The following is a 22,963-nucleotide window of genomic DNA, read 5'->3' on the forward strand; positions in this document are numbered from 1 at the left end:
AGAGGCGGGAATCGAACCCGGCCCTCCGGGGGTGGCAGCTAATCACGCTAACCACTATACCACAGAGACGGACCCATATGGAACCACTGGGCAAATTTAGCCTGTAAATGTTCGTTTCTTTGGTGCCTACAAAACATTCTTCCGCACTGTCTGCAGCTATTCCTTAAATGATAACCATTTTCACTATAAACTTCATAACAGACTGGCTCGCACTCGATTGCATGACATATCTTTCCATCCGTTGTTGTCACCATGTTATACCAATATGATTATCTATACATGCCGGCAAAAGTAAACTCGTGTCCTCATCCCGAGATAGTGCAGCTCTTTCCACACACATCCCCAATGGAGCTGAGATGCATGTACCGATTCAACCACATACCAGCTCTTCTGCCACGCTTAAACTTCTGCCAGTATCGGGATTCGAACCCGGGCCCCGAGGACGGAATCTAATAACACTAACCGCAACGCTACGCAGGCTGATCGTCCCGAACGCTTTACAGCACTCAACAGTTCCCCTTTGATCCTGCTGTATGAACATTTATGATCACTGTGACGAGACATGGTTTTATTCGCTTCTCCTGGCGCAAGTTAAACATTTGTTTTGAACATAAAGGTCTATGATTTTGTGTGTGTGTGAAGCGTAGCAAGTACCTTACATAGATGGGTGCTATCTGCACCTCCCTTACATTAATTTGGAGTCATTTGTCTATGTCCATGGTGAGTCATTAGCAACAAATGTATTGCTCTCATCATTGTTAGTGCTAGTGCTTCCGAGTGGTCATAACCAGACAAAGCATTGCCGACTTCACTCTCAAGTAGGTTCCTTGTTATGTGGTAAGACCATAATATAGTTTATACAGCATGCACAAGCTAAGAATTTCATCATCATCATCATCATCTGTTTACCCTCCAGGTTCGGTTTTTCCCTCGGACTCAGCGAGGGATCCCACCTCTACCGCCTCAAGGGTAGTGTCCTGGAGCTTCAGACTCTTGGTCGGGGGATACAACTGGGGAGTATGACCAGTACCTCGCCCAGGCGGCCTCACCTGCTATGCTGAACAGGGGCCTTGTGGAGGGATGGGAAGATTGGAAGGGATAGGCAAGGAAGAGGGAAGGAAGCGGCCGTGGCCTTAAGTTAGGTACCATCCCGGCATTCGCCTGGAGGAGAAGTGGGAAACCACGGAAAACCACTTCCAGGATGGCTGAGGTGGGAATCGAACCCACCTCTACTCAGTTGACCTCCCGAGGCTGAGTGGACCCCGTTCCAGCCCTCGTACCACTTTTCAAATTTCGTGGCAGAGCCGGGAATCGAACCCGGGCCTCCGGGGGTGGCAGCTAATCACGCTAACCACTAAACCACAGAGGCGGACAGCTAAGAATTTACGTGGATTATTTACTCGAAGGTTATAAAATGTCAGAGAGGGATTCACTTGATTGGAAATGTGATAAGCAATTCGATCCAAGCCGACGACTTTGTCTTAATGGAAGATTGTGCTGAGAACTTGAAATCTATGGTCTTGAAGCTTGAAAAGGGGTGCAGCGAGTATGATAATAAAGTGAGCATTTCGAGGACTTCGGCTATGCCAGTCGGGAAGAAAGCTAAGAGGACAGAATGTCCAATTGAAAATATGAAACTAGAACAGGCGGATCACTTCAGATATTTAGAATGTGTAGTATAGTAAGTGAGATCGAAATAAAGTGCAGCAGAGCTAATACAGTTAGCTCGTAGTTGCGATCAAAGGTACTCTGTAAGAAGCAGGGGAGCTCTCGGATGAAACTATCTCTACATCAGTAGCTTTTCAGAGTGGCTTTACTGTAGGGGAGTAAATGCTGGGTGGGCCAATGATATCTTATTCATAAATTGGAAGTAATATATTTGGAGAAAAACGAAAATGATAACTGGTATAAACTGGTGGAAACAATGGCAGGAGGGTACTAGGAATGAGGCGAAAGGTTAAGGAATGAACTCGATGGATGAAACTGTGTATATGAACTGGCTTAGGTGGTGGGATCATGTGAGGCAAATAGATGACGGTAGGTTACCGAGGAGAATATTGGACTCAGTCTAGGAGTGGAAGTAGAGGGAGACCAAGATGGCAATGGTTAGGCTCAGTTTTTAATAATTTAAAGATCAATCAATCAATCAATCAATCAATCAATCAATCAATCAATCAATCAATCAATCAATCAATCTCTACTGATCAGCATTTAGGGCAATCGCCCAGGTTGCAGATTCCCTATCTGTTGTTTTGCTAGCCTTTTTCTTAAATGATTGCAAAGAAATTGGAAATTTATTGAACATCTCCCTTGGTAAGTTATTCCAGTCCCTAACTCCCCTTTACCGGGCGAGTTGGCCGCACGCGTAGAGGCGCGCGGCTGTGAGCTTGCATCCGGGAGATAGTAGGTTCGAATCCCACTATCGGCAGCCCTGAAAATGGTTTTCCGTGGTTTCCCATTTTCACACCAGGCAAATGCTGGGGCTGTACCTTAATTAAAGCCACGGCCGCTTCCTTCCAACTCCTAGGCCTTTCCTATCCCATTGTCGCCATAAGACCTATCTGTGTCGGTGCGACGTAAAGCCCCTAGCAAAAAAAAATAACTCCCCTTTCTATAAACGAATATAAGATAATAAAATGAAATTAAATGGCGTATGGCATTTCGTGCCGGGAGTGTCCGAGAACATGTTCGGCTCGCCAGGTGCAGGTCTTTTGATTTGACACCCATAGGCGACTTGCGCGTCGTGATGGAAATTATGATAAAGACGAGACATAAACCCAGTGCCCGTGCCAGCGGAATTAACCAATGATGGTTATAATTCCCAAGCCTGGAGCCATGGAGCCGGACATAAGATAGTAGGTATGGAACTAAACGGAACCAGAGAGCCACAGTTTCAAATAAAGTATCGTAGAGACACATAGTTAAATAACAGGGGTTTGCAGACCGAACGATGAAAGATATAATACTCTATAATTAAGAGGCATGTATCCTCATTATTACACTGGTTGAACGACTGATAGTAGTATGTGATACTAGCAATATGGAAAATCTATAATTGATTACGAGGCTCAAGGATAAAAAAAATAAAGAACCGTCCAGTTAATAAAACACACGTGGTCCATTATATGTTCTGGTATCACCCTCTTCTGTTTTCCATTTACCTTTCATTGTGTGAACATAACTTCATTATCTAGGCCAGAACAAATCTCCTCACTGTACACCGCAATAATATAAAACGAACAATAGGCAAGTGTAAAGGTAAAATCTTCTTCTTCTTCTTCTTCTTCTTCTTCTTCTTAGCGATGTTTCCCGTCAGGATGCGAATTTCGCCATTCTGCACCTCACCCTTCATTTGACGCATTCTGCTGTTGTAGCGTGGTGGCCGCATATCCTCGTGAGGGTAATTCATTCACGCGTTTCTGGGCCGTCCTTGGACCCACCTCTTTCCTGGGCTGAGTGCAGAGACAGTTTTGGGTGCAGTGTCTGCTTGCTCGTGCTGTTTCGACACCGGCCAGTATTTGACTCCATAGAACTGAGAAGGTAGAATGATGATTAATTATACATTCCAGTTAACCTAATATTATTGAAGTGTAGGTATTTTGTTGTCCGCCTCTGTTGTGTAGTAGTTAGTGTGATTAGCTGCCACCCCAGGAGGTCCTGGTTCGATTCCCGGCTCTACCACGAAATTCGAAAAATGGTACGAGTGCTGGAACGGGGTCCACTCAGCCTCGGAAGGTCAACTGAGAAGAGGGAGGTTCTATTCCCCCTTCAGCCATCCTGGAAGTGGCTTTACGTGATTTCCCACTTCTCCTCCAGGCAAATGCCGGGATGTTACTGAAGGCCACGGCCGCTTCCTTCCCTCTTCCTTTTCGATCCCTTCCTATCTTCCCATCCCCCAAAAGGCCCCTGTTCAGCATAACAGGTGAGGGCCCCCTGGGCAACTGTACCCCTAGACCCAAAGTTTCACGCTCCAGGACACTGCCCTTGAGGCGGTAGAAGTGGGCTACCTCGCTGACCCGAAGGAAAACCAACACTGGAAGGTAAACGGATTAAGAAAGAAAGAAGATATTTTGTTAATCGATCGTTCGTTCCATGTCATTAGGTGCGATTCAACAATGTGAGATGTCGACTCTCTCTCATATCCTATTTAATCCTCACCGCAATGTTGTCTGAAGACGATTATTATTTTATAAACTTCTTGTCGAAATGACCAAGAAAATCAACATTTCCGTTCCTGAAAATAAGGAACTATTGGCCTCCCTTGAGCAACTCCTAAGGGAAAACATATATTGCTCTTATGTATGGGAGTGCTCCTTAAAAGTGCGGAGTCTAGCACAATCAAATGGAAGCAATACCCACTGACGAAGTAAAGGTTGCGATCCAAATCCGAAAGAACAAACAAGGCAGCAGGCTTAGACGAGATATCTGCAGACATCTTAAAATGTGGTTATCAGCCTGTCGCAAAAGAGCTAACAAAGCTCTTCGATAGGTGCTGGCAGGATGAAATAGTTCCACAAGACTGGTAAAGAAGTGCCATCGTCGAACTTCCCAAGAAAGGCAACATCTCGGAGTGCAGCAGCTGGCTAGGTGTTTCCCTCCTCTCAGTCTTCGGTAATGTGTTTTGTGTTGTTCTCCTTCGGCGGCTTTGAAATGCTCTTGAACAGCGGTAGCGAGACGAAGAAGCAAGATTCCGATGTGGAAGATCCCGTAATGAGCAAATATTCACTTTCCTAACATCAAAAATCAGAGCGTTGAATACAGACATCCACTTGCCGTCAATTTTGTGGACTTCAACGAATTTTTTGATATTATCCATAGAGAATCTCTTTGGCAGATTCTGCATATATACGGTGCATCACTAAGATTTATTAGCATGTTCAATATTATACCTGTAATTGAGTTGCTGGGTGATGACTGACAACAGTCTCGCGGACTTTTCAAGATTTCCACAGGGGGCAGAGAAGGCTGTCCATTATCTCCATTCTCCTTCCTTGTGGTCCTCCACGACATCATGTGACAAGCAAAGGAACGTACCGGCGGAAGTGTCCGTGGTCAAAACAAGCCCCCTTGCAGATTTATATTTCGCCGGTGGCGTTTGAAGAAGACGAAGCGAAGTTGAAAAGTGCTGCGGATGTTCTGGTTAAAGGAGTAAATAAGTTGGGTCTCATGATAAATGCCGAGAAGTGGAAGATCATGTACGTGAACTTCATGGCTGCTGCACTCGGAATTCTACTCGGATCTCAGCGACTGGACGAAGTAGAGAGATTCACATAACTGCACAGTCGTAAAGCCCGGAATTAAGATGCAGAGGTGTATTTTAGGTACCATACTGGAAAGACGGCAGCCTTTTCTCTGGGAGATGAGCAAGATCTTGGCCTCATCGTCCATATAACTGGATATCAAACTTTGTCTTTTCACCTCCATTGAGATTCCAACAGCTGTTTACGCATGCGGGACTTAGAAGGCACCAGAAAGCATCACTAAACGGCTAGCGGTTTTCCAACACTGGTGTCTTTGTCGAATCTTGATGATATTTCGATCATGTTGCCAACAAAGAGGTACCGCGGAGAAGTGCATCATAATGTCGTTGGACGCAGTAGACTCCAAATGGCTGGGTACATGGAAGATAACAGAATTCCAAAGATAGCAATGAGATGGATTTCACCAAACGCCAAACAGCAGATCACATGGCGATGAAGAGTTGCTCGAGCGGAACATATGTTGAGCTTCTACTGTGAAGATGTCGAAGCGCTTCCTCGAGAAAGCAGGAAATGGAAATAAATTGCCTCGCAATATGCTACCTACCATAGGAAGATCTACAACTATGTAAAACCGGACTCAGTTACGGTCCACGTGGACGCAACCATTCAACCCCTGACGCGTTTACACCCTTTTTTCGCCTCTTATGATAGGCAGAGGATACCGTGGGGATTACAGTTAATTAAGCTAAATAGTTATGAGATTATTAAAATATAAACTATTGCAAATTGAAGCAAATGAAAAAGAAAGTTGATGAATTTCCTTCACTCACCGTATTTGTTTCTGCCCCAGCCAGTAGCGATACAGTTTGCTCCTGGAGGAAACATGCCTCTCTCGTTTGGCAAGCAGACTTTGCCTACACGAAGACCAATGCGGAAAGTCTGGCTGGTCAGCAGAAGAGCAATATCATTCATGAGATAATTGCTGGAATACTTCGGATAGAGGATGATCTCATCGACTTCTGCCTCCTGAAACTTCTTGCCTTGCAGATCCCACAGACCAGCACGAACCTTAAGACCGTTCTCGTTATCCTGAAATCTACAAATATACATTTTGTATTGAATTTGCTTCACATAATGGGCTTCGAAATATAAAATTGGCCGGCAAAAATATGTTTCATTTTATACATTCTCGAAATATGAGATTATTCGTAAAGTGTGGATAGCCAGTGGCCAAAGAGAATTGGATTCTCCAGATTCAAAATCCTCTATACCGGTATCCACTTCCATAAATTGTTCAAGAAGTGACTTTTTCTTTGACAGGTTATTATTTAAATGGTATTGAACAATGTGTATTATCTAAACATGCAAAGATGATCCAGAAGCAATTATAAGTAATATAAAAAACAATTATAAGTAATATAAAAATACATTAAAAGATAATAATACTCATTCAAATCAGTATCAACATGAACGTAGGGGTTTTGAATCTCAAATACTAACATAGGGGATTTTGAAACTCATGATCATGAATACTACTAGATATGGAGCATTTTGAAACTTACTTTACTTCAGCTTTTATCGTGAAAATGATGTTAAAACAATATAAGATCACTGAATCACATTTTAGACAACTGTTTTTCATTCTTGGCCTAGTAATCATGAATACAGACTTCTAAATCACAGTCAACAATGTATCTATAAGCACATTAATAATACTTCTTGCAGTCTATTACAAACTGAAGTGAAGTAATTGAGCAGCATATTACGCAATTATTATTGGAACTTCATTCAAATTTTCACAGTCACAATGTTCATCACATTCTGCGCTAGCATACTGCTCTTGAGCAACTCTTGCTAGTTTACTACAGAATGTGAGGCTCGCAATATCTCTCCAATTTTGTCCATAGTGTTTTGCAAGCAGCTTGCCCACATCTGATACTCTGTTGTAGTTCAGTGCGATATTACCATGGACAATACGAGTAGGATTTATATCAGTAACAGTTTTCCACTTTTATCTTATACAGGGTGTTAGGGGTATACGTGCAGATATTAAGCTAGTCGGCAAAGAAAAAGACATCTCACAATATATGCTATGTACTTTTTACCTTGTCCTATTAGTTTGCCCATAACTGAACCAAATATTTCAGGACCCAATGTGTTTTGAACGGCCGTAGCTGGATACGCCGGTGATGTCATTCTGTCCACGCGTAGTCCAAGTACAGTAGCAGAGTATAGAGTTTGTTGAACCTGTTTCTTATCGCAGGCCAACACATGTTGTGCACTTCCCCTAAAGGCTTGGCAAGTAGGAGAGGTTGACTCACCTGCCAGGCCACTTGCTGTGCTCGAAAACCGGTCTAGGGTAGCCTGTGTGAAAAGTACACAGAATCCTTACGTTGACGTCGAAGATCCGTACCAGCACATGCATGAAAATCAAGTGTTGTGTAGTTGTGTGTGATTTATAAGACGTCAGTGGCATTAATCAGTGACCCAAGCTGACAAAATGAAAGGAAATAGTTAATAAGTAAATGAAAAATGGGCGCAACATTTCTGTGCTGTTATTGCGACAGTCTGCGATGAATTTCTGACGATAGACCATGCGGGTTGTCTATGCTTATTCATAAATATTTTATGTCAATGAAAGGACGATGGACACTGAAAGAAAAGGCTATACATATTCAGTGAAATTATTATTAAAGAGAAACATTTCAAAAACTGTAGTTGCATCCATGCGTGAACATTACTCGAAGGAAAAAGACCTACTGTGGAATTGCCGCCGGGCATTTGTAATAGAAGTCTTATTCTTCTTTTTCCTAATCTGTTTGCCCTCCAGGGTTGGTTTTTCATGGGACTTAGCAAGGGACCCCACCTCTACCGCCTCAAGGGCAGTGTCCTGGAGCGTGAGAGATTGGGTCGGGGATACAACTGGGGAGAATGACCAGTACCTCACACAGACGGCCTCATCTGCTATGCTGAACAGGGGCCTTGCGGGGGATGGGAAGATTGGAAGGGATAGACAAGGAAGAGGGAAGGAAGCGGCCGTGGCCTTAAGTTAGGTACCATCCCGGCATTTGCCTGGAGAAGTGGGAAACTATGGGACACCACTTTCAGGATGATGGCTGAGGTGGGAATCGAACCACCTCTACTCATTTGAGCTCCCGAGGCTTAGTGGACCCTCTTCCAGCCCTCGTACCACTTTTCAAATTTCGTGTCAGAGCTGGAAATCGAACCCGAGCCTTCGGGGGTGGCAGCTAATCACACTAACCACTACACCACAGAGGCGGACAGAAGGCTTAGTACTGGACAGTAAGTGCCGATAGGTAAAATGATGACTGTAATGGACCCGTTTAATTAGAACTTCCGTAATAATAATATTACTACTACTAATAATAATAATAATCATCAACATCATAATAATAATAATGTTTTTACGTTGTACTAACTAATTTTCACGGTTTTCGGAGACGCTGAAATACCAGATTTTTTTACCGCGGTACGTTTTTAATGGAAATAAACCTACAGACACGAGACAGGCGTATTTTAGCATCTTCAAATACCACCGAACTGAGCCTCCATCGAACCTGCCAAGATGGGATCAGAATACCAGCGCCCTATCGTCCGAGGTACTCAGCCCAGCATTAGAGCTTGGAATACGTTGGTCGTGCGTTTAGGGGCGCGAAATTGTGAACTATCATTGGGGAGATACTGGGTTCAAACTCCACTGTCGAGAGCCCTGAAGATGGTTCTCCGTGGTTTCCCATTTTCACATCAGGAAAATGCTGGAGCTGAACCCTTATTAAGGCCACGAACGCTTCCTTCTCACGTCTACACCTTTTCTTTCCCATCGTCACCATAAGACCTATCTGTGACGGTGCGACGTAAAGCCAATTTTGAAAATCATCATATTTAGGACATTATACAACTGACGAGATCCATAGTTATAAACGATGAGAAGTATTTTCTGGGCAGACATTATTGGCGAGTAGTCAATAATAATAATAATAATGATAATAATGGTATTTGCGTTACGTTTACGGTTTTCGGAGATGATGAGGTGCCGGAATTTAGCCCCGCAGGGGTTCTATTTACGTGTCACTAAATCTACCGGCATGAGTGTGACGTATTTGAGCACATTTAAATACCACCGGACTGGGCCAGGTTCGAACCTGGGAGGTTGGAGTCAAAAGGCCAGCACCTCAACCGTCTGAGCCATACAGCTCGGCAGGAAGCACGAAATGTAGGTACGTACACCGGTAGCAGCCTTCAGCTGTTATCGTAGTTCAGTTGCTCGTAAACATAAAACCAGTTTGGCAAGTATATTACGTAACATCTCGTGGCATTGCATTAGCGTTCAGCTGTTACAGTAGTATATATTTGCTCTGAAACATAAACAGAAACCGGTTTGGCACGGATGGCGCGTGACTTGCCTGTTATCAACGGAAAGCTATTCATTCACAGAACAAGGCATACTACCTATTCTAAAAACATCGTATCCCTTTGCTCTCGAAAATAACTTCCGCGGATTACTAAAAGTTTGATATATAGTGGTTCGTCACATCGTTCTCTATTGCTACAAGAAATATCTGCACGTATACACCTAACACCCTGTATATTTAGAAACACCCAGATCTATTTTATATGCATACCCTCTTCAAATTTTGATATCGTTCCTGTTTTTGGTATGTAGAATCTTTTAGACTGGTTGAATTTGAAGTGTCAAGATCGTGTGGTTTTGAAACATTCAGTTGCTTCTGACTTCCACTTACACATCATCACTTCCTAGCTTGTGCAGGGTACCACGATCACTGATAATGTTCTCATGGGTGGTGGGCTCCACAACAACTTCTTTCTTCTTTAATACTTTTCTATTCGTCCAAAGATCCTATCTAGGGGAATGAACGAATGTCCAACAACCGGAAAAATAATTTCTACAATGGCTAAATTATAACGAGAGTCCGAATAGAACCATTTGCTAGCCATAGCAATTACATTGAATTTTTATTTTGCTCTCCGCAGCCATCTGCTACTAACCTAACTGTATCTATTCCCTGTATGTCTATATGTTTAAGTCTATGATAAATACACCTAGCTATTTCATTCAAACCTTTCGGACGATCACTCTCATTCCAACAGTAGCAATGGACGTTCTTTTTTGATAAAGGAATCTTAGAACTGCCACTTACAATAGTAAAATTGTAAAAATTATACTGTCTGCTAAAATAAGCAGCCTGATCAGGTAGTTTCGGCGGTAACATATTATTTTGACAGTCATAAGAGGCAATCGAAAGTCTCTGTCTTTACTCGCGTAACTTATCATTGAATGAACTTGCTTTCAATTTATGAATTCTTTTCTGTGTCATAAGTTTTTGCTTTTCACTAGTATTTGTTTCTACCTGCAGTATTTCTCCCAATTCCAGGCACACAGAACAAACATATGTTCTGGGACTTCCAAAACCAGTATTGTAATTTGTACAGATTACTTGACGGAAAAACACTCCTTAACCTTAGGTTCACTTTCAACAGCTGTGTTGTAAATTCGCCAAAGATTTTAAATATTTTATTCTGGGGACAAATATAACTTACAATCACTTTCCCTGTTCCGGCATTAGTGAGGCTCTGTACTTCATGGACTCTATGTATTTGCCTACAGCTTCTCTATGACTTGTACTTTTAACACTTCTTCTGTCCCCTCCCCTGTTTTCCCTTGCAACTTGACCTCCACTAATATGTGATCTCCTAATAACACCTTGAACACGATCCTTTTTCAACCCCAAAATGTTGATAAATGCGTAACGAGGCACAGGAATGAGTGAACCACAAGTTTTCTTCCGCACATGGTACGTGAACGGTAGGGTTCGTTTTGAATCTTCTGAAATTCTCCTCCTCTTTGGTTTTTAAGTAGTGCAGTGCTTGATTATGAAATTGCCCTGCTCTAATTTATTTTGTGGTATGTAAAATGCACGATTAAATTCTCTGACACCCTCAATCTGCAGCGTAGAACACTCTAATGCTTTGCTATTGTGCTAGCATTTTGGGTTTTCAGGTGGAAAACTGACACTGTATCTGAAAGAAATAATAATACTCCATATTAATATGAGATATTATTCCACTTTATACAGAACAACAAACTGTTAATTGTGAGATCAACAGAAAAACTGCCGCTCATAAGCTCTAAAATCGCTAAACATCACTCACCATTCTCGCTTTTTACTAGATCTTTTCCAAGTATCCACCTGCCGCAATCTTTTTCGCCCTCTTCCTGGAGCTGCTTTAGCAACAAGAAAAGTTTCGTCACTCACTTTTCAATAAATGATGCCAAGGAAATGGACAACGAATCACTTTCTCCTTAATGCACTAGGAAGCCACCTACTATCAGAGTAACGCATGTTGCCAACATACTGCTTCAGAATTCTCTTGACCTAGGTAAAAGGAACGGAAAATGTGTCCTTTCTCCTTTAATCAAAATCCCCGCGAATACTTTCAATTTATCGTCTGACAATCATATTGTTTTGTCTTCATTCGGGTCCATTAGTATACGAAAATCTATGGTAAGAGAAGATCGCAAGTGTTGGCTGCACTGATAAACAAGTGACGTCATCGTTACTTCCCAATATATCTCGAATTTCTCATTGATTGATATACATGGAGGCTTTTGAAAGTAACTGGTGGTGGATATAGAGGATTTTGAATTTAAAAGCGATTTTCAAGTACCTCGTTCTATGTAACTTGCAGAGTTTTGAAACTCAAAATTTCATCGACCGCTCGAACTCATCTTTGGAAATATACTGCTATGCTTATATTAATTTTTTAAATGGTCTTTAGGGGGGTTGAATCTAGAGGATTGAGATGATACTTGGAATCCTACCACCTGTACAATATGTTCATCGCATTTCAAACAAAAGGATTTTGAAAGAAAGTCCTCTTCTGCGACAGCCAAATTAGATGCGGTTGATTGTACGTATTGAAGTGTGCTAAATGGGGCCGATAATAATAATAATAATAATAATAATAATAATAATAATAATAATAATAATAATAATAATAATAATAATAATAATAATAGTCCACCTCTGTGGTGTAGTGGTTAGCGTGATTAGCTGCCACCCACCGGAGGAGAGGCCTACTGGGCGGGGTACTGGTCCTCCTCCCCAGTTTTATCCTTTCGACCCAAAGTCTCACGCTCCAGGACACTGCCCTTGAGACGGTAGAGGTGGGATCCTTCACCGAGTCCGAGGGGAAACCAACCTTGGAGGGTAAAAAGTTTAAGAAATAAATAAATAAATAAATAAATAAATAAATAAATAAATAATAATAATCATAATAACAATAATATTGCTCGTGGTTTTTTACGTCCCACTAACTAATTTTACGTTTCTTTTGGAGATTTCAGGTGCCGGAACTCTGTACCACAGGAGTTCATTTACGTGCCTGTAAATTAACCGACACGACGCCGACGTATTTGAGCACCTTCAATAATATTAAGAAGAAAAATAACTGGGGCATGATAGCTGAATGAGATTGTTACTGAATTCTCATTAAGTTGGCCACAGCTCGAATTCTGACTAATAAATGTAGAATTTTTGAAATGTAAAGTTACGTCCTTGTTCCACATAAACCTGAAAGACCCGTGGCTGTGATCAGGATAATAATAATAATAATAATAATAATAATAATAATAATAATAATAATAATAATAATAATTGCATATGGCTGTCACAGCCTTGTAAGGCAGGCCCTCGGATAAGGATGGGTAGCCTCAGGCGTGTATATGAAACTACGTGTTATTGTGGAGGAAGATAGTGTTGCATGTTAGGGTTACAGGAATGTTAAGGACAGCACTAACACTAGTCTCCGAGTCCAAGGAATTAACTGTTTGAAATTAAAGTCCCACAACCGAGCTGGGAATCGAAAATTGGTGCCCGAGGCCTTAAGGCCGAGACTTTGACCACTTAGTCATGGAATTGGACTTCAAATTCGAGTTAGGTGTTTGTGCAGACTGAATGCCCACCTATGATTTTTACTTCAAATGTTTTCTGACCAGTTCAGGATAACGATATGTGGTTTTCACCTAAATAGGTGAATAGGTGAATAAAAATAAGGAGATCGTTATAATGTCGAATATGTGTCCCAGTCCATCTATATAAAATCCATTATGCTTTCTGTCCAAGGATTTTTACTAACTTCCCGATGAGCTTGGAAGTCCAAATTGTGCATACTTATTCGATCTTGAATGTAGTTCTGTTTAAATATCATGAAATAGCCGAAAGATTTACAGAAATTATTTAAATAATAAGAAAATTCGCATATTGCACCCATAAGCGAATTTACGTAATTAATTTACAAATTAAAAGTTGAATATTTCGCATATCGAATACTACAGTAGGCTGTGAGAGCTAGCAGTCACAAAGGAACTTCCTGGCGCCAGTCTGTCGGCAAGGAAAATCCTCGAAACTCTTCTTAGAGCACGAGCAACTTGTAAACCGCCCTGAGTACTGCATCCAATAAATTTTATGGTACCGCCTAGGAGTGACAACTTTCTACTTGGTTCTCACGAGAAAATCACGCGTTGAGGCCTGACCTACTTAGAAGGACAAAGAGACAACGATAACACCCACCAACCCTTGGGAGGAAATGGAAGCATCCACGCTACGAAGAGCGCGAAAGTCTCAGCCAATCACAAATTTCTAAATTTGAATGTTCTGTCATAGCGGGAATCTATAGTCAGTATTTCGCTATTTGAAGCCCGGAGTAGTGGTGAAAAACAGTGTCCTGACTTCCTAATAATATTTGAAAATTTATCAGTGCGAAGGTGTGGTTAATTAGTGCCTAATTAATAAAATTTTAACTTCACACGGAAGAGTAGTATCGCCCAGGAAATGAACAGTCATGGCGGGAAGGAGCCATTCGCTGGAAGAAAATAACGCCGGTGACGCGCGCCGTCGTGTGGATTATCCTGTGATCGTAACCCACGGCGCAATATAACAAGTAAGTCAGACCGTAACTAGGAAGATTTTGTACATAAATTTTGAAACTTTAACCTACGGATGTATGATAAAGCGCTCCCAAGTGCTAGATCACTACGCCACATCCCTTCCACAGAACTATTTTCAAGGTGGGGGGAGAACTCATTACATAACCAGCGAGCAGGGTGGTGAATCTTCAGTGTGTGTGACGGTGTGACTGTGTGTTTCACTGTGTATCCTGTGTTCGTGGGTTAGTTGAATCTTCAGTGTGTTTAGAGTGTGTCAGCTAATTCAGTTAGTCAGCTTTGAACTTTACTTTTGGCTGGTAAGAAAGCGATCAGAGACACTTGTTGGCATTCTGAGTGAGCCATGTATTTTTACTTGGGAGAGTAACATTTCAGAAATGAACACTTTAACAAACTTTCCTTTACTTTGAATTTATGCAGAGATAACAGGCAATAGCTACACTTTCAACACTTGGCTTAAATGAACTCACACTACGAATCGAGAGGGACAAGTCCATGTTTCAGCGTAGCTGCATAAAACCTTTCTAATCCACGTGTAGTTTGACATTTGTTGGAAAGCTATTTTATTCTTCATTTTGAAGGACGATCAGCATAAATTTCTCCACAAGATTGGAAACTGTACTTTAGCTTCCTTTTACCACTTACAATAAACTGTTTTGGCAAGCGAATGTTTGCGGGGAGAAACTAGTTAAAGCAGACAGGGAGGAGAATGACTTTTCTTTAATGAAGGCCGCAATAGTAAAGACCTTGAGCAAACTGTTATGTTCCGAAGGGGTGAACGATCGGTAAGCTGTAAGTAAACAACTGAGAGAGCGGTGTGGAGATTAGCAGGTGTTCTTTCAGGCAGGTAGCGGAGAGGAAACTTTCGACTTCACGTCAGGAGTCTATGCAGTGCCATCGTCTAATCTTCACTGGAGTGCGAGAAAATGCGAGTGTTTATGTTAATGTAAGCGTGTGTAACGCCATGATAAAAATGTATCAAGTTTGCGTGTGTGAAAATTTGGAATACCACATCAGCTTCAAGATGGAATTCTAATTCACCATGACGGAGCCCGGAGGGTGATCCAACATGCCTCCATCACCCAGGTATGAGCATCAATAAAATAATGTAAATAAATGTGTAGGACCGTGCCTAATCGATGATCAAATGTAGCTTAGACTGTTAGGTAGGATTGTAAATAATTCACATTTTAATAATCATTATAATAATAATAATAACAATAATAATAATAATAATAATAATAATAATAATAATGTTGCACTTTCAGCTAGGGTTATTTGCGCACTTCCTTTATGTAGATGTGTTTGCGTATTGTTATGGACTATTCTGTAGTATGTCACTTTGACAGTTTAGGATGCTATATTATTTGATCTCAATGAGTGTAATGCCGATTTATAATTATAATAATAATCATGTTATTATAACTTTAGTTTTGAGCGACATTTCTGTTGGAGTTGTGATCTTGTAGACGCCGCCTTGTTGATTTTAATGCTTATTTTGCTATTTTGCGCATTCAGTTTGTTGTATGTTGTGGAATCATCCTTCAGATGACCGTTTCCGGTAGTTCTTATCCCGTGTATTTTGCGACGATGTTGGTGGACGCGAGTACTTGTTTCTGTGTAGTTGCGGTTACACATCTTTCAATAACTGTGTTTTGAGGAGCAATCTCGTCATTTTAGTAAACAGGTAGTCCCAGGAAGCCATTGATGAGTCAGCTCTGATATTTTGTGATATGTGAAGCAGAGAATGATCTAGAGATCGAGCTAAGTGAGTAATATCCCTGATGAGCTACGTTAATAATGGAAATGTGATATTTGGACCATGTCATGAACTGTCGTAAGAAATAGAAATGTGCACGACAGATATTTCGCCCGCCGGATACGAGCGAGGCTGCATTATGAGGTACTACGTCGAGATTAATGATGAGTAAATAGAATTGACAGATGAATAATTTAACCAAGAGTGTTAAATACGTTACGACATGGGTTATGATTGTAGGCAGAAGCCTGTATTGTGTTTCAAATAATTCCAGGGAAAGTAGATGCTCGGCAAATATGCTAGCCGTAGTACATGTGAGCAGAGCGACGAGTCAATGTGTATTTTGATAGTCATGTAGTGTCATGAATGACATGGAATAGCAGTAATTATTGTCCATAATGGTTAAATAGTGTCGTGGCCAGACATTTATCGTCTGAGGTTAGAGATTGCCGTCAAATTCACAATATTTTGCTACTCGTAGCGGGGTATAATTTTCTGTAGATTCTGATATTTTGCGCATTTTATCCTTATTAATTTTCAGTAGGCAGCGATGTTGGGATCTAGTTTTGTTTATTTGTTTTTCTTTCTGAGTGTACCTTTTATTACCGTTTATTTATAGGATGTGATCGAATGTGAATTATTTATATTTGATTTGATGTAAATAGATAGGTTGTTAGGCTAGTTTTGATTTCTGTGTTTTCTTTTGTTGGAGTAGTGTTTCTCCATTAACAGATTTAATTATGTAAATAAGATTTCATGTGTTAGGATAAGAGATCATCGATTAGGTCACAGTCAAAACCATAGTAGTGGTATGCTCATACCAGGCATTCAGTAATTACCAAACCTTGAAAATCCACTACATTTTAAATTAAGGAAATGAAGCGATCTTTAATAAACCAGTTGTATAATAACTGCCGCAATGAATGAGGTAAAATAAGATTGCATCTGCCTCCATCTAGTGGTGGTACCACAAATAATGAGTTCATAATGAAATGCAGTCAGCGGCAAATTAAGTAAATTTTAATGTACAAGGATCTCTTTCATTTGAAATGTAAACATGAGGCACTTGGCCTAATCATTATTTTACCTTTTTTAAAGAGGTCCAGGCTATCACAGTCATGCAAGTGAAGTTTAAATAATTAAATGAGTGATTGTAACACTCAGGTTCATGTGTCAATAATTTCCTTTTCAACCACGAGTAGTTTGAATGTGATAGTGGTTACGTGGTAAATGAAGTACGATGTCCATGGCTGTTTTCTTTGAATTATTCCTTATTTGTTACACTTGGTTAGTGCAGTCCATATTTTTTTTAAAGTTGGGTGTTTCCCAACTGTGTCACATGTGTTAAATGTTTGATAAACACCTCTGAGTCAGTGTTGATTTGATGACGTAACTAATTAATTAATTAATTATTCAACTACATTAATTTTATTTTGAGAGACATTTTCTACGTAGTACAATTCTGTATTTCAAATAAGATGGTATTTTCTGACCAGTGTTTTGAATTTATTCACGTTATCAACTTGAAGACTGTGTCAACGGAATTTGGAATATAAGAATTTTAATTGACCTTCAGTCAGCTTTATTAAGCAGTGAATTGAGTTATTGTAAGGCAGATCGTTAATTTTCTCAATTTTAATTTAATTTCACTTTACTTTTCTTTCACCAGTTTAGTTTACTTTCATTTTGGCACTCTGCACTTTATTCAATAAATCAGTTTGTTATTTAAATTTTGATTCAGTCTTTGGGTACAGTCATTTATAGTTAGTTTACCCCATCTTTTCATTTCCTCACTCCCTGATCGACGTGTGGCCTATCTTCGGGGATACCATCGGACGGTCCGCGACTGAGGAAGAAGAGTCTACATGCAGCGGTGAGTATCATTTAAATGTCATTTATTACAGGAGCAGCCGGCGCACAGAAGAAGGAAGAAGTTCACCGCAGTTGTTGCCTTGAAAAGGGCACAATATATATGTTATTTTATTACTCTAATTTATTTCAGGATGGCCCAATAAATGTCCAGACAATTATTCAACCATGAATGACCACACTCACTAATTGCTGCCTATTTATAAGTCCCTCACAGCAGGACTCCAGCTGGAGAGTCTTCATCTGAAGGATGCTATAAGTCAGATTGACAGGCCTTTCAGTTGCGCTCACCAGTCCAGTTACCCCCAACTGCAGGTGCGTGCAGACAGCTGGGTTTGAACACCAGGCCACACAACACACGATCACCGTTTCTTGGTTTGTATCCAGTAATTTACAGTCCATACGTGAAGAACTACAAAGCAACAGTTAAACAATGCTAAAGAGCATGGCATTACTCCTCACAAAATGACCATTAACGCTGTCCCAATTACACTTCGCCGTAACAACCAACCGCTCATTCAAACCTCGCTGGAACACTGGCGACAGCCAACACCCCGTCGCCGCAGCCCAGCCACCGAACCCCAACACACCGATTCCAACTCCGACTCCAACACCGTGTCCAACATTGACTCCAACCCTGAGTCCCACACTGACTCCACCACCGAGTCCCACACTGACTGTCCGCCGTTAGTCTCCTTTTTATAGCTCGGGTGATGTGGACGGCAATATTCGTGATGTGGCTACAGAGGGAATATTCTCGTTACACATCCGAGAAACTCACGAGTTAACCGGCCGAAGAGAACATTACACGATAAGGTTGGCCCCGCACCCCAGCCCAGCTGGGAGCTCCCCGGTCGTGTGAATCACTAGCCGCTTCTAGAAAGAACCGAAAGGGGCTACCACAAGGCGGGCACGTAACAATATATTTCTGTCTCTCATAATCTACTCAGTCCGTCTCGCTTGCACACAAGCACATACAGTAGGCTTGCCTTCTTACCTTTCCCCTAAAAATTCAGGTAATGTGAACGCTCTTCTCTATCAGATGGTTAACAATCAATCAATACTGATCTGCATTTAGGGCAGTCACCCTGGTGGCAGATCCCCTATCTGTTGCTTTCCTAGTCTTGCCTTAAATGATTTCAAAGAAATTGGAAATTTATTGACCATCTCCCTTGGTAGGTTAATCCAATCCCTAACTCCGCTTCCTATAAATGAATATTAGCCCCAATTTGTCCTCTCGAATTCCAACTTTATGTTCATATTGTGATCTTTCCTACTTTTAAAGACACCACTCACACGTATTCGTCTACCAATGTCATTCCACGCCATCTCACCGCTGACAGCTTGGAATATACCACTTAGTCGAGCAGTTCGTCTTCTTTCTCCCAAGCCTTCCCAGACCAAACTTCGCAATATATTTGTTACCCTACTCTTTTGTCGGCAACCACCCAGAACAAATCGAGCTGCTTTTCTTTGGATTTTTCCCAGTCCTTGAATCAAGTAATCCTGGTGAAGGAAGCAGCTTGGAACCTAGCAGTATAAATTCTTCTTGCCCTACTGACGTCGACTGAGTTTAAGGCTGTTACTTTTAGTAGTTCTGGTTACGTACATAGAGAACTGAATCTTGACACTTTTTAGTATTCATTCTCTTGAAGATGATACTGTCACATAAAGTGAGCTCTTAACCTTTATAATTCTGGTTACGTACTTAATACGGTACATCCAGAAAACGTCGACGGTTTTTGTAATTCATACCCTTGAAGAGGTGCGAACGTAAGCATTTTCTCCTGTCATAGAAAGACTTGCAGCTATTATTTAATGAGCACAAAAGCAGCGGCACTAAGTTGCTTTGTTGAATTGGAACTACTTCCATTTTCGTCGCATACATAGTTGATCGTAGGTAAGCACATTCAGCCGTGCAATTATTTCCACAGTCAGACATGTATCACTGGCGAAAAGGAGTATTGAAGTGTGTACATCATGCATTGGCTTTTTACTTGTTCATGAAACGACCTTCGCACAAACTCCAAAATATGGCACTGCGGGAAATCAGTATTAATTCGTCCAACTTCGGTGGTCAGCAGTCGTCACGGCATTCAATGTCCATCTGTGCCTTCATCTACAGGTTTGTTCCAAACCACGTGATGTCTGTTGGCTTTGCGGGTTACTTACTAAGTTGTTCGGGGTTTGTCCATACGCGGTGTACGTTTTCAAATGTGGTGCCTTTAGGAATTAGTATCCGGAAGGTCGAGAAGACAAGGTCTGCATATGACTGATATCTCACTGGGGTTTCTCGAGACATATTCTGCAACATGTCCTCCACTATGTTGTACAGAACTAAGTAAGGGGTTTGTACAATCGTATAAACCCTGAAATCCCATGGCCATGGCCTGCCAAGCGTCCGCTGTTTAGCCCGAAGGTCTGCAGATTACAAGGTGTCGTGTGGTGGGCACAACGAATCCTCTCGCCCGTTATCCGTTGGTTTTCTAGATCGGTGTACAATCGTATAGCGACTCAAAAAAAGTATGAGCGGATATTATGTTATAGTTACTCACAAGTACAGTTTTTCAGAAACTATTGAACCTCTTTATACAATACCTGTTGCGGTATCCACAAGGTTTGTCTCTACTTGGGGGGGGGGGGGGGGGGAATTATATTTTGATAAAAATTAAAATTAAGGCTGATGAATATTAAATATGGGGAACGTAAAATACCATGCGCTCATTTTTTCTTTCTTTTTTCTTTTTTTCTTGCTAGTTGCTTTACGTCGCACCGACACAGATAGGTCTTACGGTGACGATGGGACAGGAAAGGCTAGGAGTTGGAAGGAAGCGGCCGTGGCCTTAATTAAGGTACAGCCCCAGCATTTGCCTGGTGTGAAAATGGGAAACCACGGAAAACCATTTTCAGGGCTGCCGACAGTGGGGTTCGAACCTACTATCTCCCGAATACTGGATACTGGCCGCACTTAAGCGACTGCAGCTATTGAGCTCGGTTTTCTTTCTTTTTGTTCAGTGGGTATACATTTGACCCTCACATCTGATGTCAACGTTGAACTATAGTGAGGGTGAAGCGTCAAAGATTGTTCATATGTTCACTCTCCCCGATGTAATCACATGAGGTATGAATCACACGTTAGCCCTCGTCTTCTTAACATTCGGGCTATTAACTCCTGACCGTGCTACATTTGAAAACGTGCACACTTCAACACTCTAGTGATGGGTTGCGACTGGAATCGCGAAGAGTCGATTCCATATGCCTGGGGAATCGGGTACGCGATTCCGGAATCGATTCCGTGGAACTAGTAGTACCATCTACGATGCAGATACGTAAAGACATGCAACACGAATATGTTCTGTAATGTGAGTGCATTTTGTTTTACAAACAAGTAATTTAATCAGGATATATGATTCTCTGTTTGAAATGAATCAAATGGTATCGATTGTCAATAAATCAAAACTTGTACGAGGAATATGACATAATACACCGTAATACTAGTAATTCAACAAAATACAACTGTACTAAAGAGACAACCTTAGATAGTGTTAAGCAGTTATGAAAACAAAAATAGTAATTCTAACAGTTTCTCATAATATTTAGTAGTAGTAGTATGAAATGTTCGTTGCAAATTAAATGTAACGGAGGACAGCTTCGCTCCCAAACAAGTTGTGCACGTATTAGAAATGTGACTTCATTTAATAGATTTATACGTTTATACTAGCGATATTTGAGAACTGTATTAGAAGCAGAACACAGTATAAGCATAAATAACAACGTCGATTGCTACACCCAGTGTCGAATGTGTAATGTTATTTCCAGACTATCAGGTTAAATTGTTATTTCATTATTATGTGGCATAATTCATTGATAACAACCAATATGACATTTAATTTAAATGGGTGTTATATCATATTATACCGCATACAAAAGAAATAGTAAATATTGCACGTTCGAATTCACCCCGCTTATACACAGACGACTCACTCTAGTGAGTGCGTCCAGCACTCTGATGACGTCATCATGGAACCGATTCCTCGCATGCGACATTCGCTGACCATAAACGGAAGGATTTTTTGGCAGACCTCGCCTTAGGGGCCAGGTCCGATGGGCCGCCTGTCAGGCTAGACCTTCAGAAACCAGGCAAGCCTGCTGCTAGTCATCAACTGTGACGCCAAGCCTGTCATGTTGTGCAACATGATCTGTGAACAGTCCAGACCCTCCCGTTAATTGAATGATCCGTGACTTCTCGGCAGACCAAGCCTCATCCGTTGGCCTTTCAAACTAGTTTGAAATCCTTGCCGATCGGATCTGCCGTGTTTAGAACTGTGCGATGGACATCGAAGCAGAAAGTGTCCAGAGGAAAAGGAAATTTGCTGTTGCGTTTGTTGGAATGTGCATTTCGCTGCATGTTAAATCGTGCAAAAAAAAAAAACAATCGAAATGGATGAAATAATGGATAAGAGAGCGAGACAGCTTTAGTCATATGCGCCTGATACAACACCTGGGAGAAAATGAACCGGACGATTACAAGAATTATTTGCGAATGGTCCAGAACGATTATGGTATTCTGTTAGGTAAGCATGTATGGATTTTTCTCGTTATTACGTTAACATTTTGATTTGTCATCACTACAACACTCCCTTTCACCAGTGCTACATGTCTGCCTAACTGTAGGAATATTTGCATCGCTGAATGTGGCTCCCTACGACCAAACACCCTGAGGGTGGGGGAAATAGAATAATACCGACAGTATCCCCTAAAAAAGGGGCCCCAGGGGCTCTGAACTTGGGAACGTGGGTTGGTGACCACGGGACCGTTAGCTGAGTCCTGACATTGCTTCCACTTACTTGTGCCAGGCTCCTCACTTTCATCTAACCTATCCGACCTCACTTGGTCAACTCTTGTTCTTTTCCGACTCCGACGGTATTAGAGCATTGGAGGCCTAGGGAGTCTTTCAAGTTCACCCCATTCGTGGCCCTTGTCTTACTATGGCCGATACCTTCATTTTTTGAAGTGTCGAATGCCTTCCATTTTTCCTCTGATTAGTGTTATATAGAGAATAGTTGCCTAGTTGTACTTCTTCTTAAAACAATAATTATCACCACCACCACCAACACTCCCTACGACCAACTACCAGACACGTATCTA

General features: G+C 41.4%; 1 protein-coding gene across 1 annotated transcript in view; it reads right to left on the minus strand.

Annotated features, from left to right (window-relative positions):
* LOC136874503 (phenoloxidase-activating factor 2) overlaps positions 1–22,963 on the minus strand; it is a 54,653-nt gene that overhangs the window by 17,569 nt on the left and 14,121 nt on the right. Inside the window, exon 3 of the mRNA XM_068227819.1 lies at positions 6,032–6,297. Within this exon, the coding sequence (XP_068083920.1) occupies positions 6,032–6,297 (266 nt within the window). The remainder of the gene's footprint in view (positions 1–6,031; positions 6,298–22,963) is intronic.

Source organism: Anabrus simplex, chromosome 5 (assembly GCF_040414725.1).
Source record: "Anabrus simplex isolate iqAnaSimp1 chromosome 5, ASM4041472v1, whole genome shotgun sequence".
Taxonomy (NCBI): Eukaryota; Metazoa; Arthropoda; class Insecta; order Orthoptera; family Tettigoniidae; genus Anabrus; species Anabrus simplex.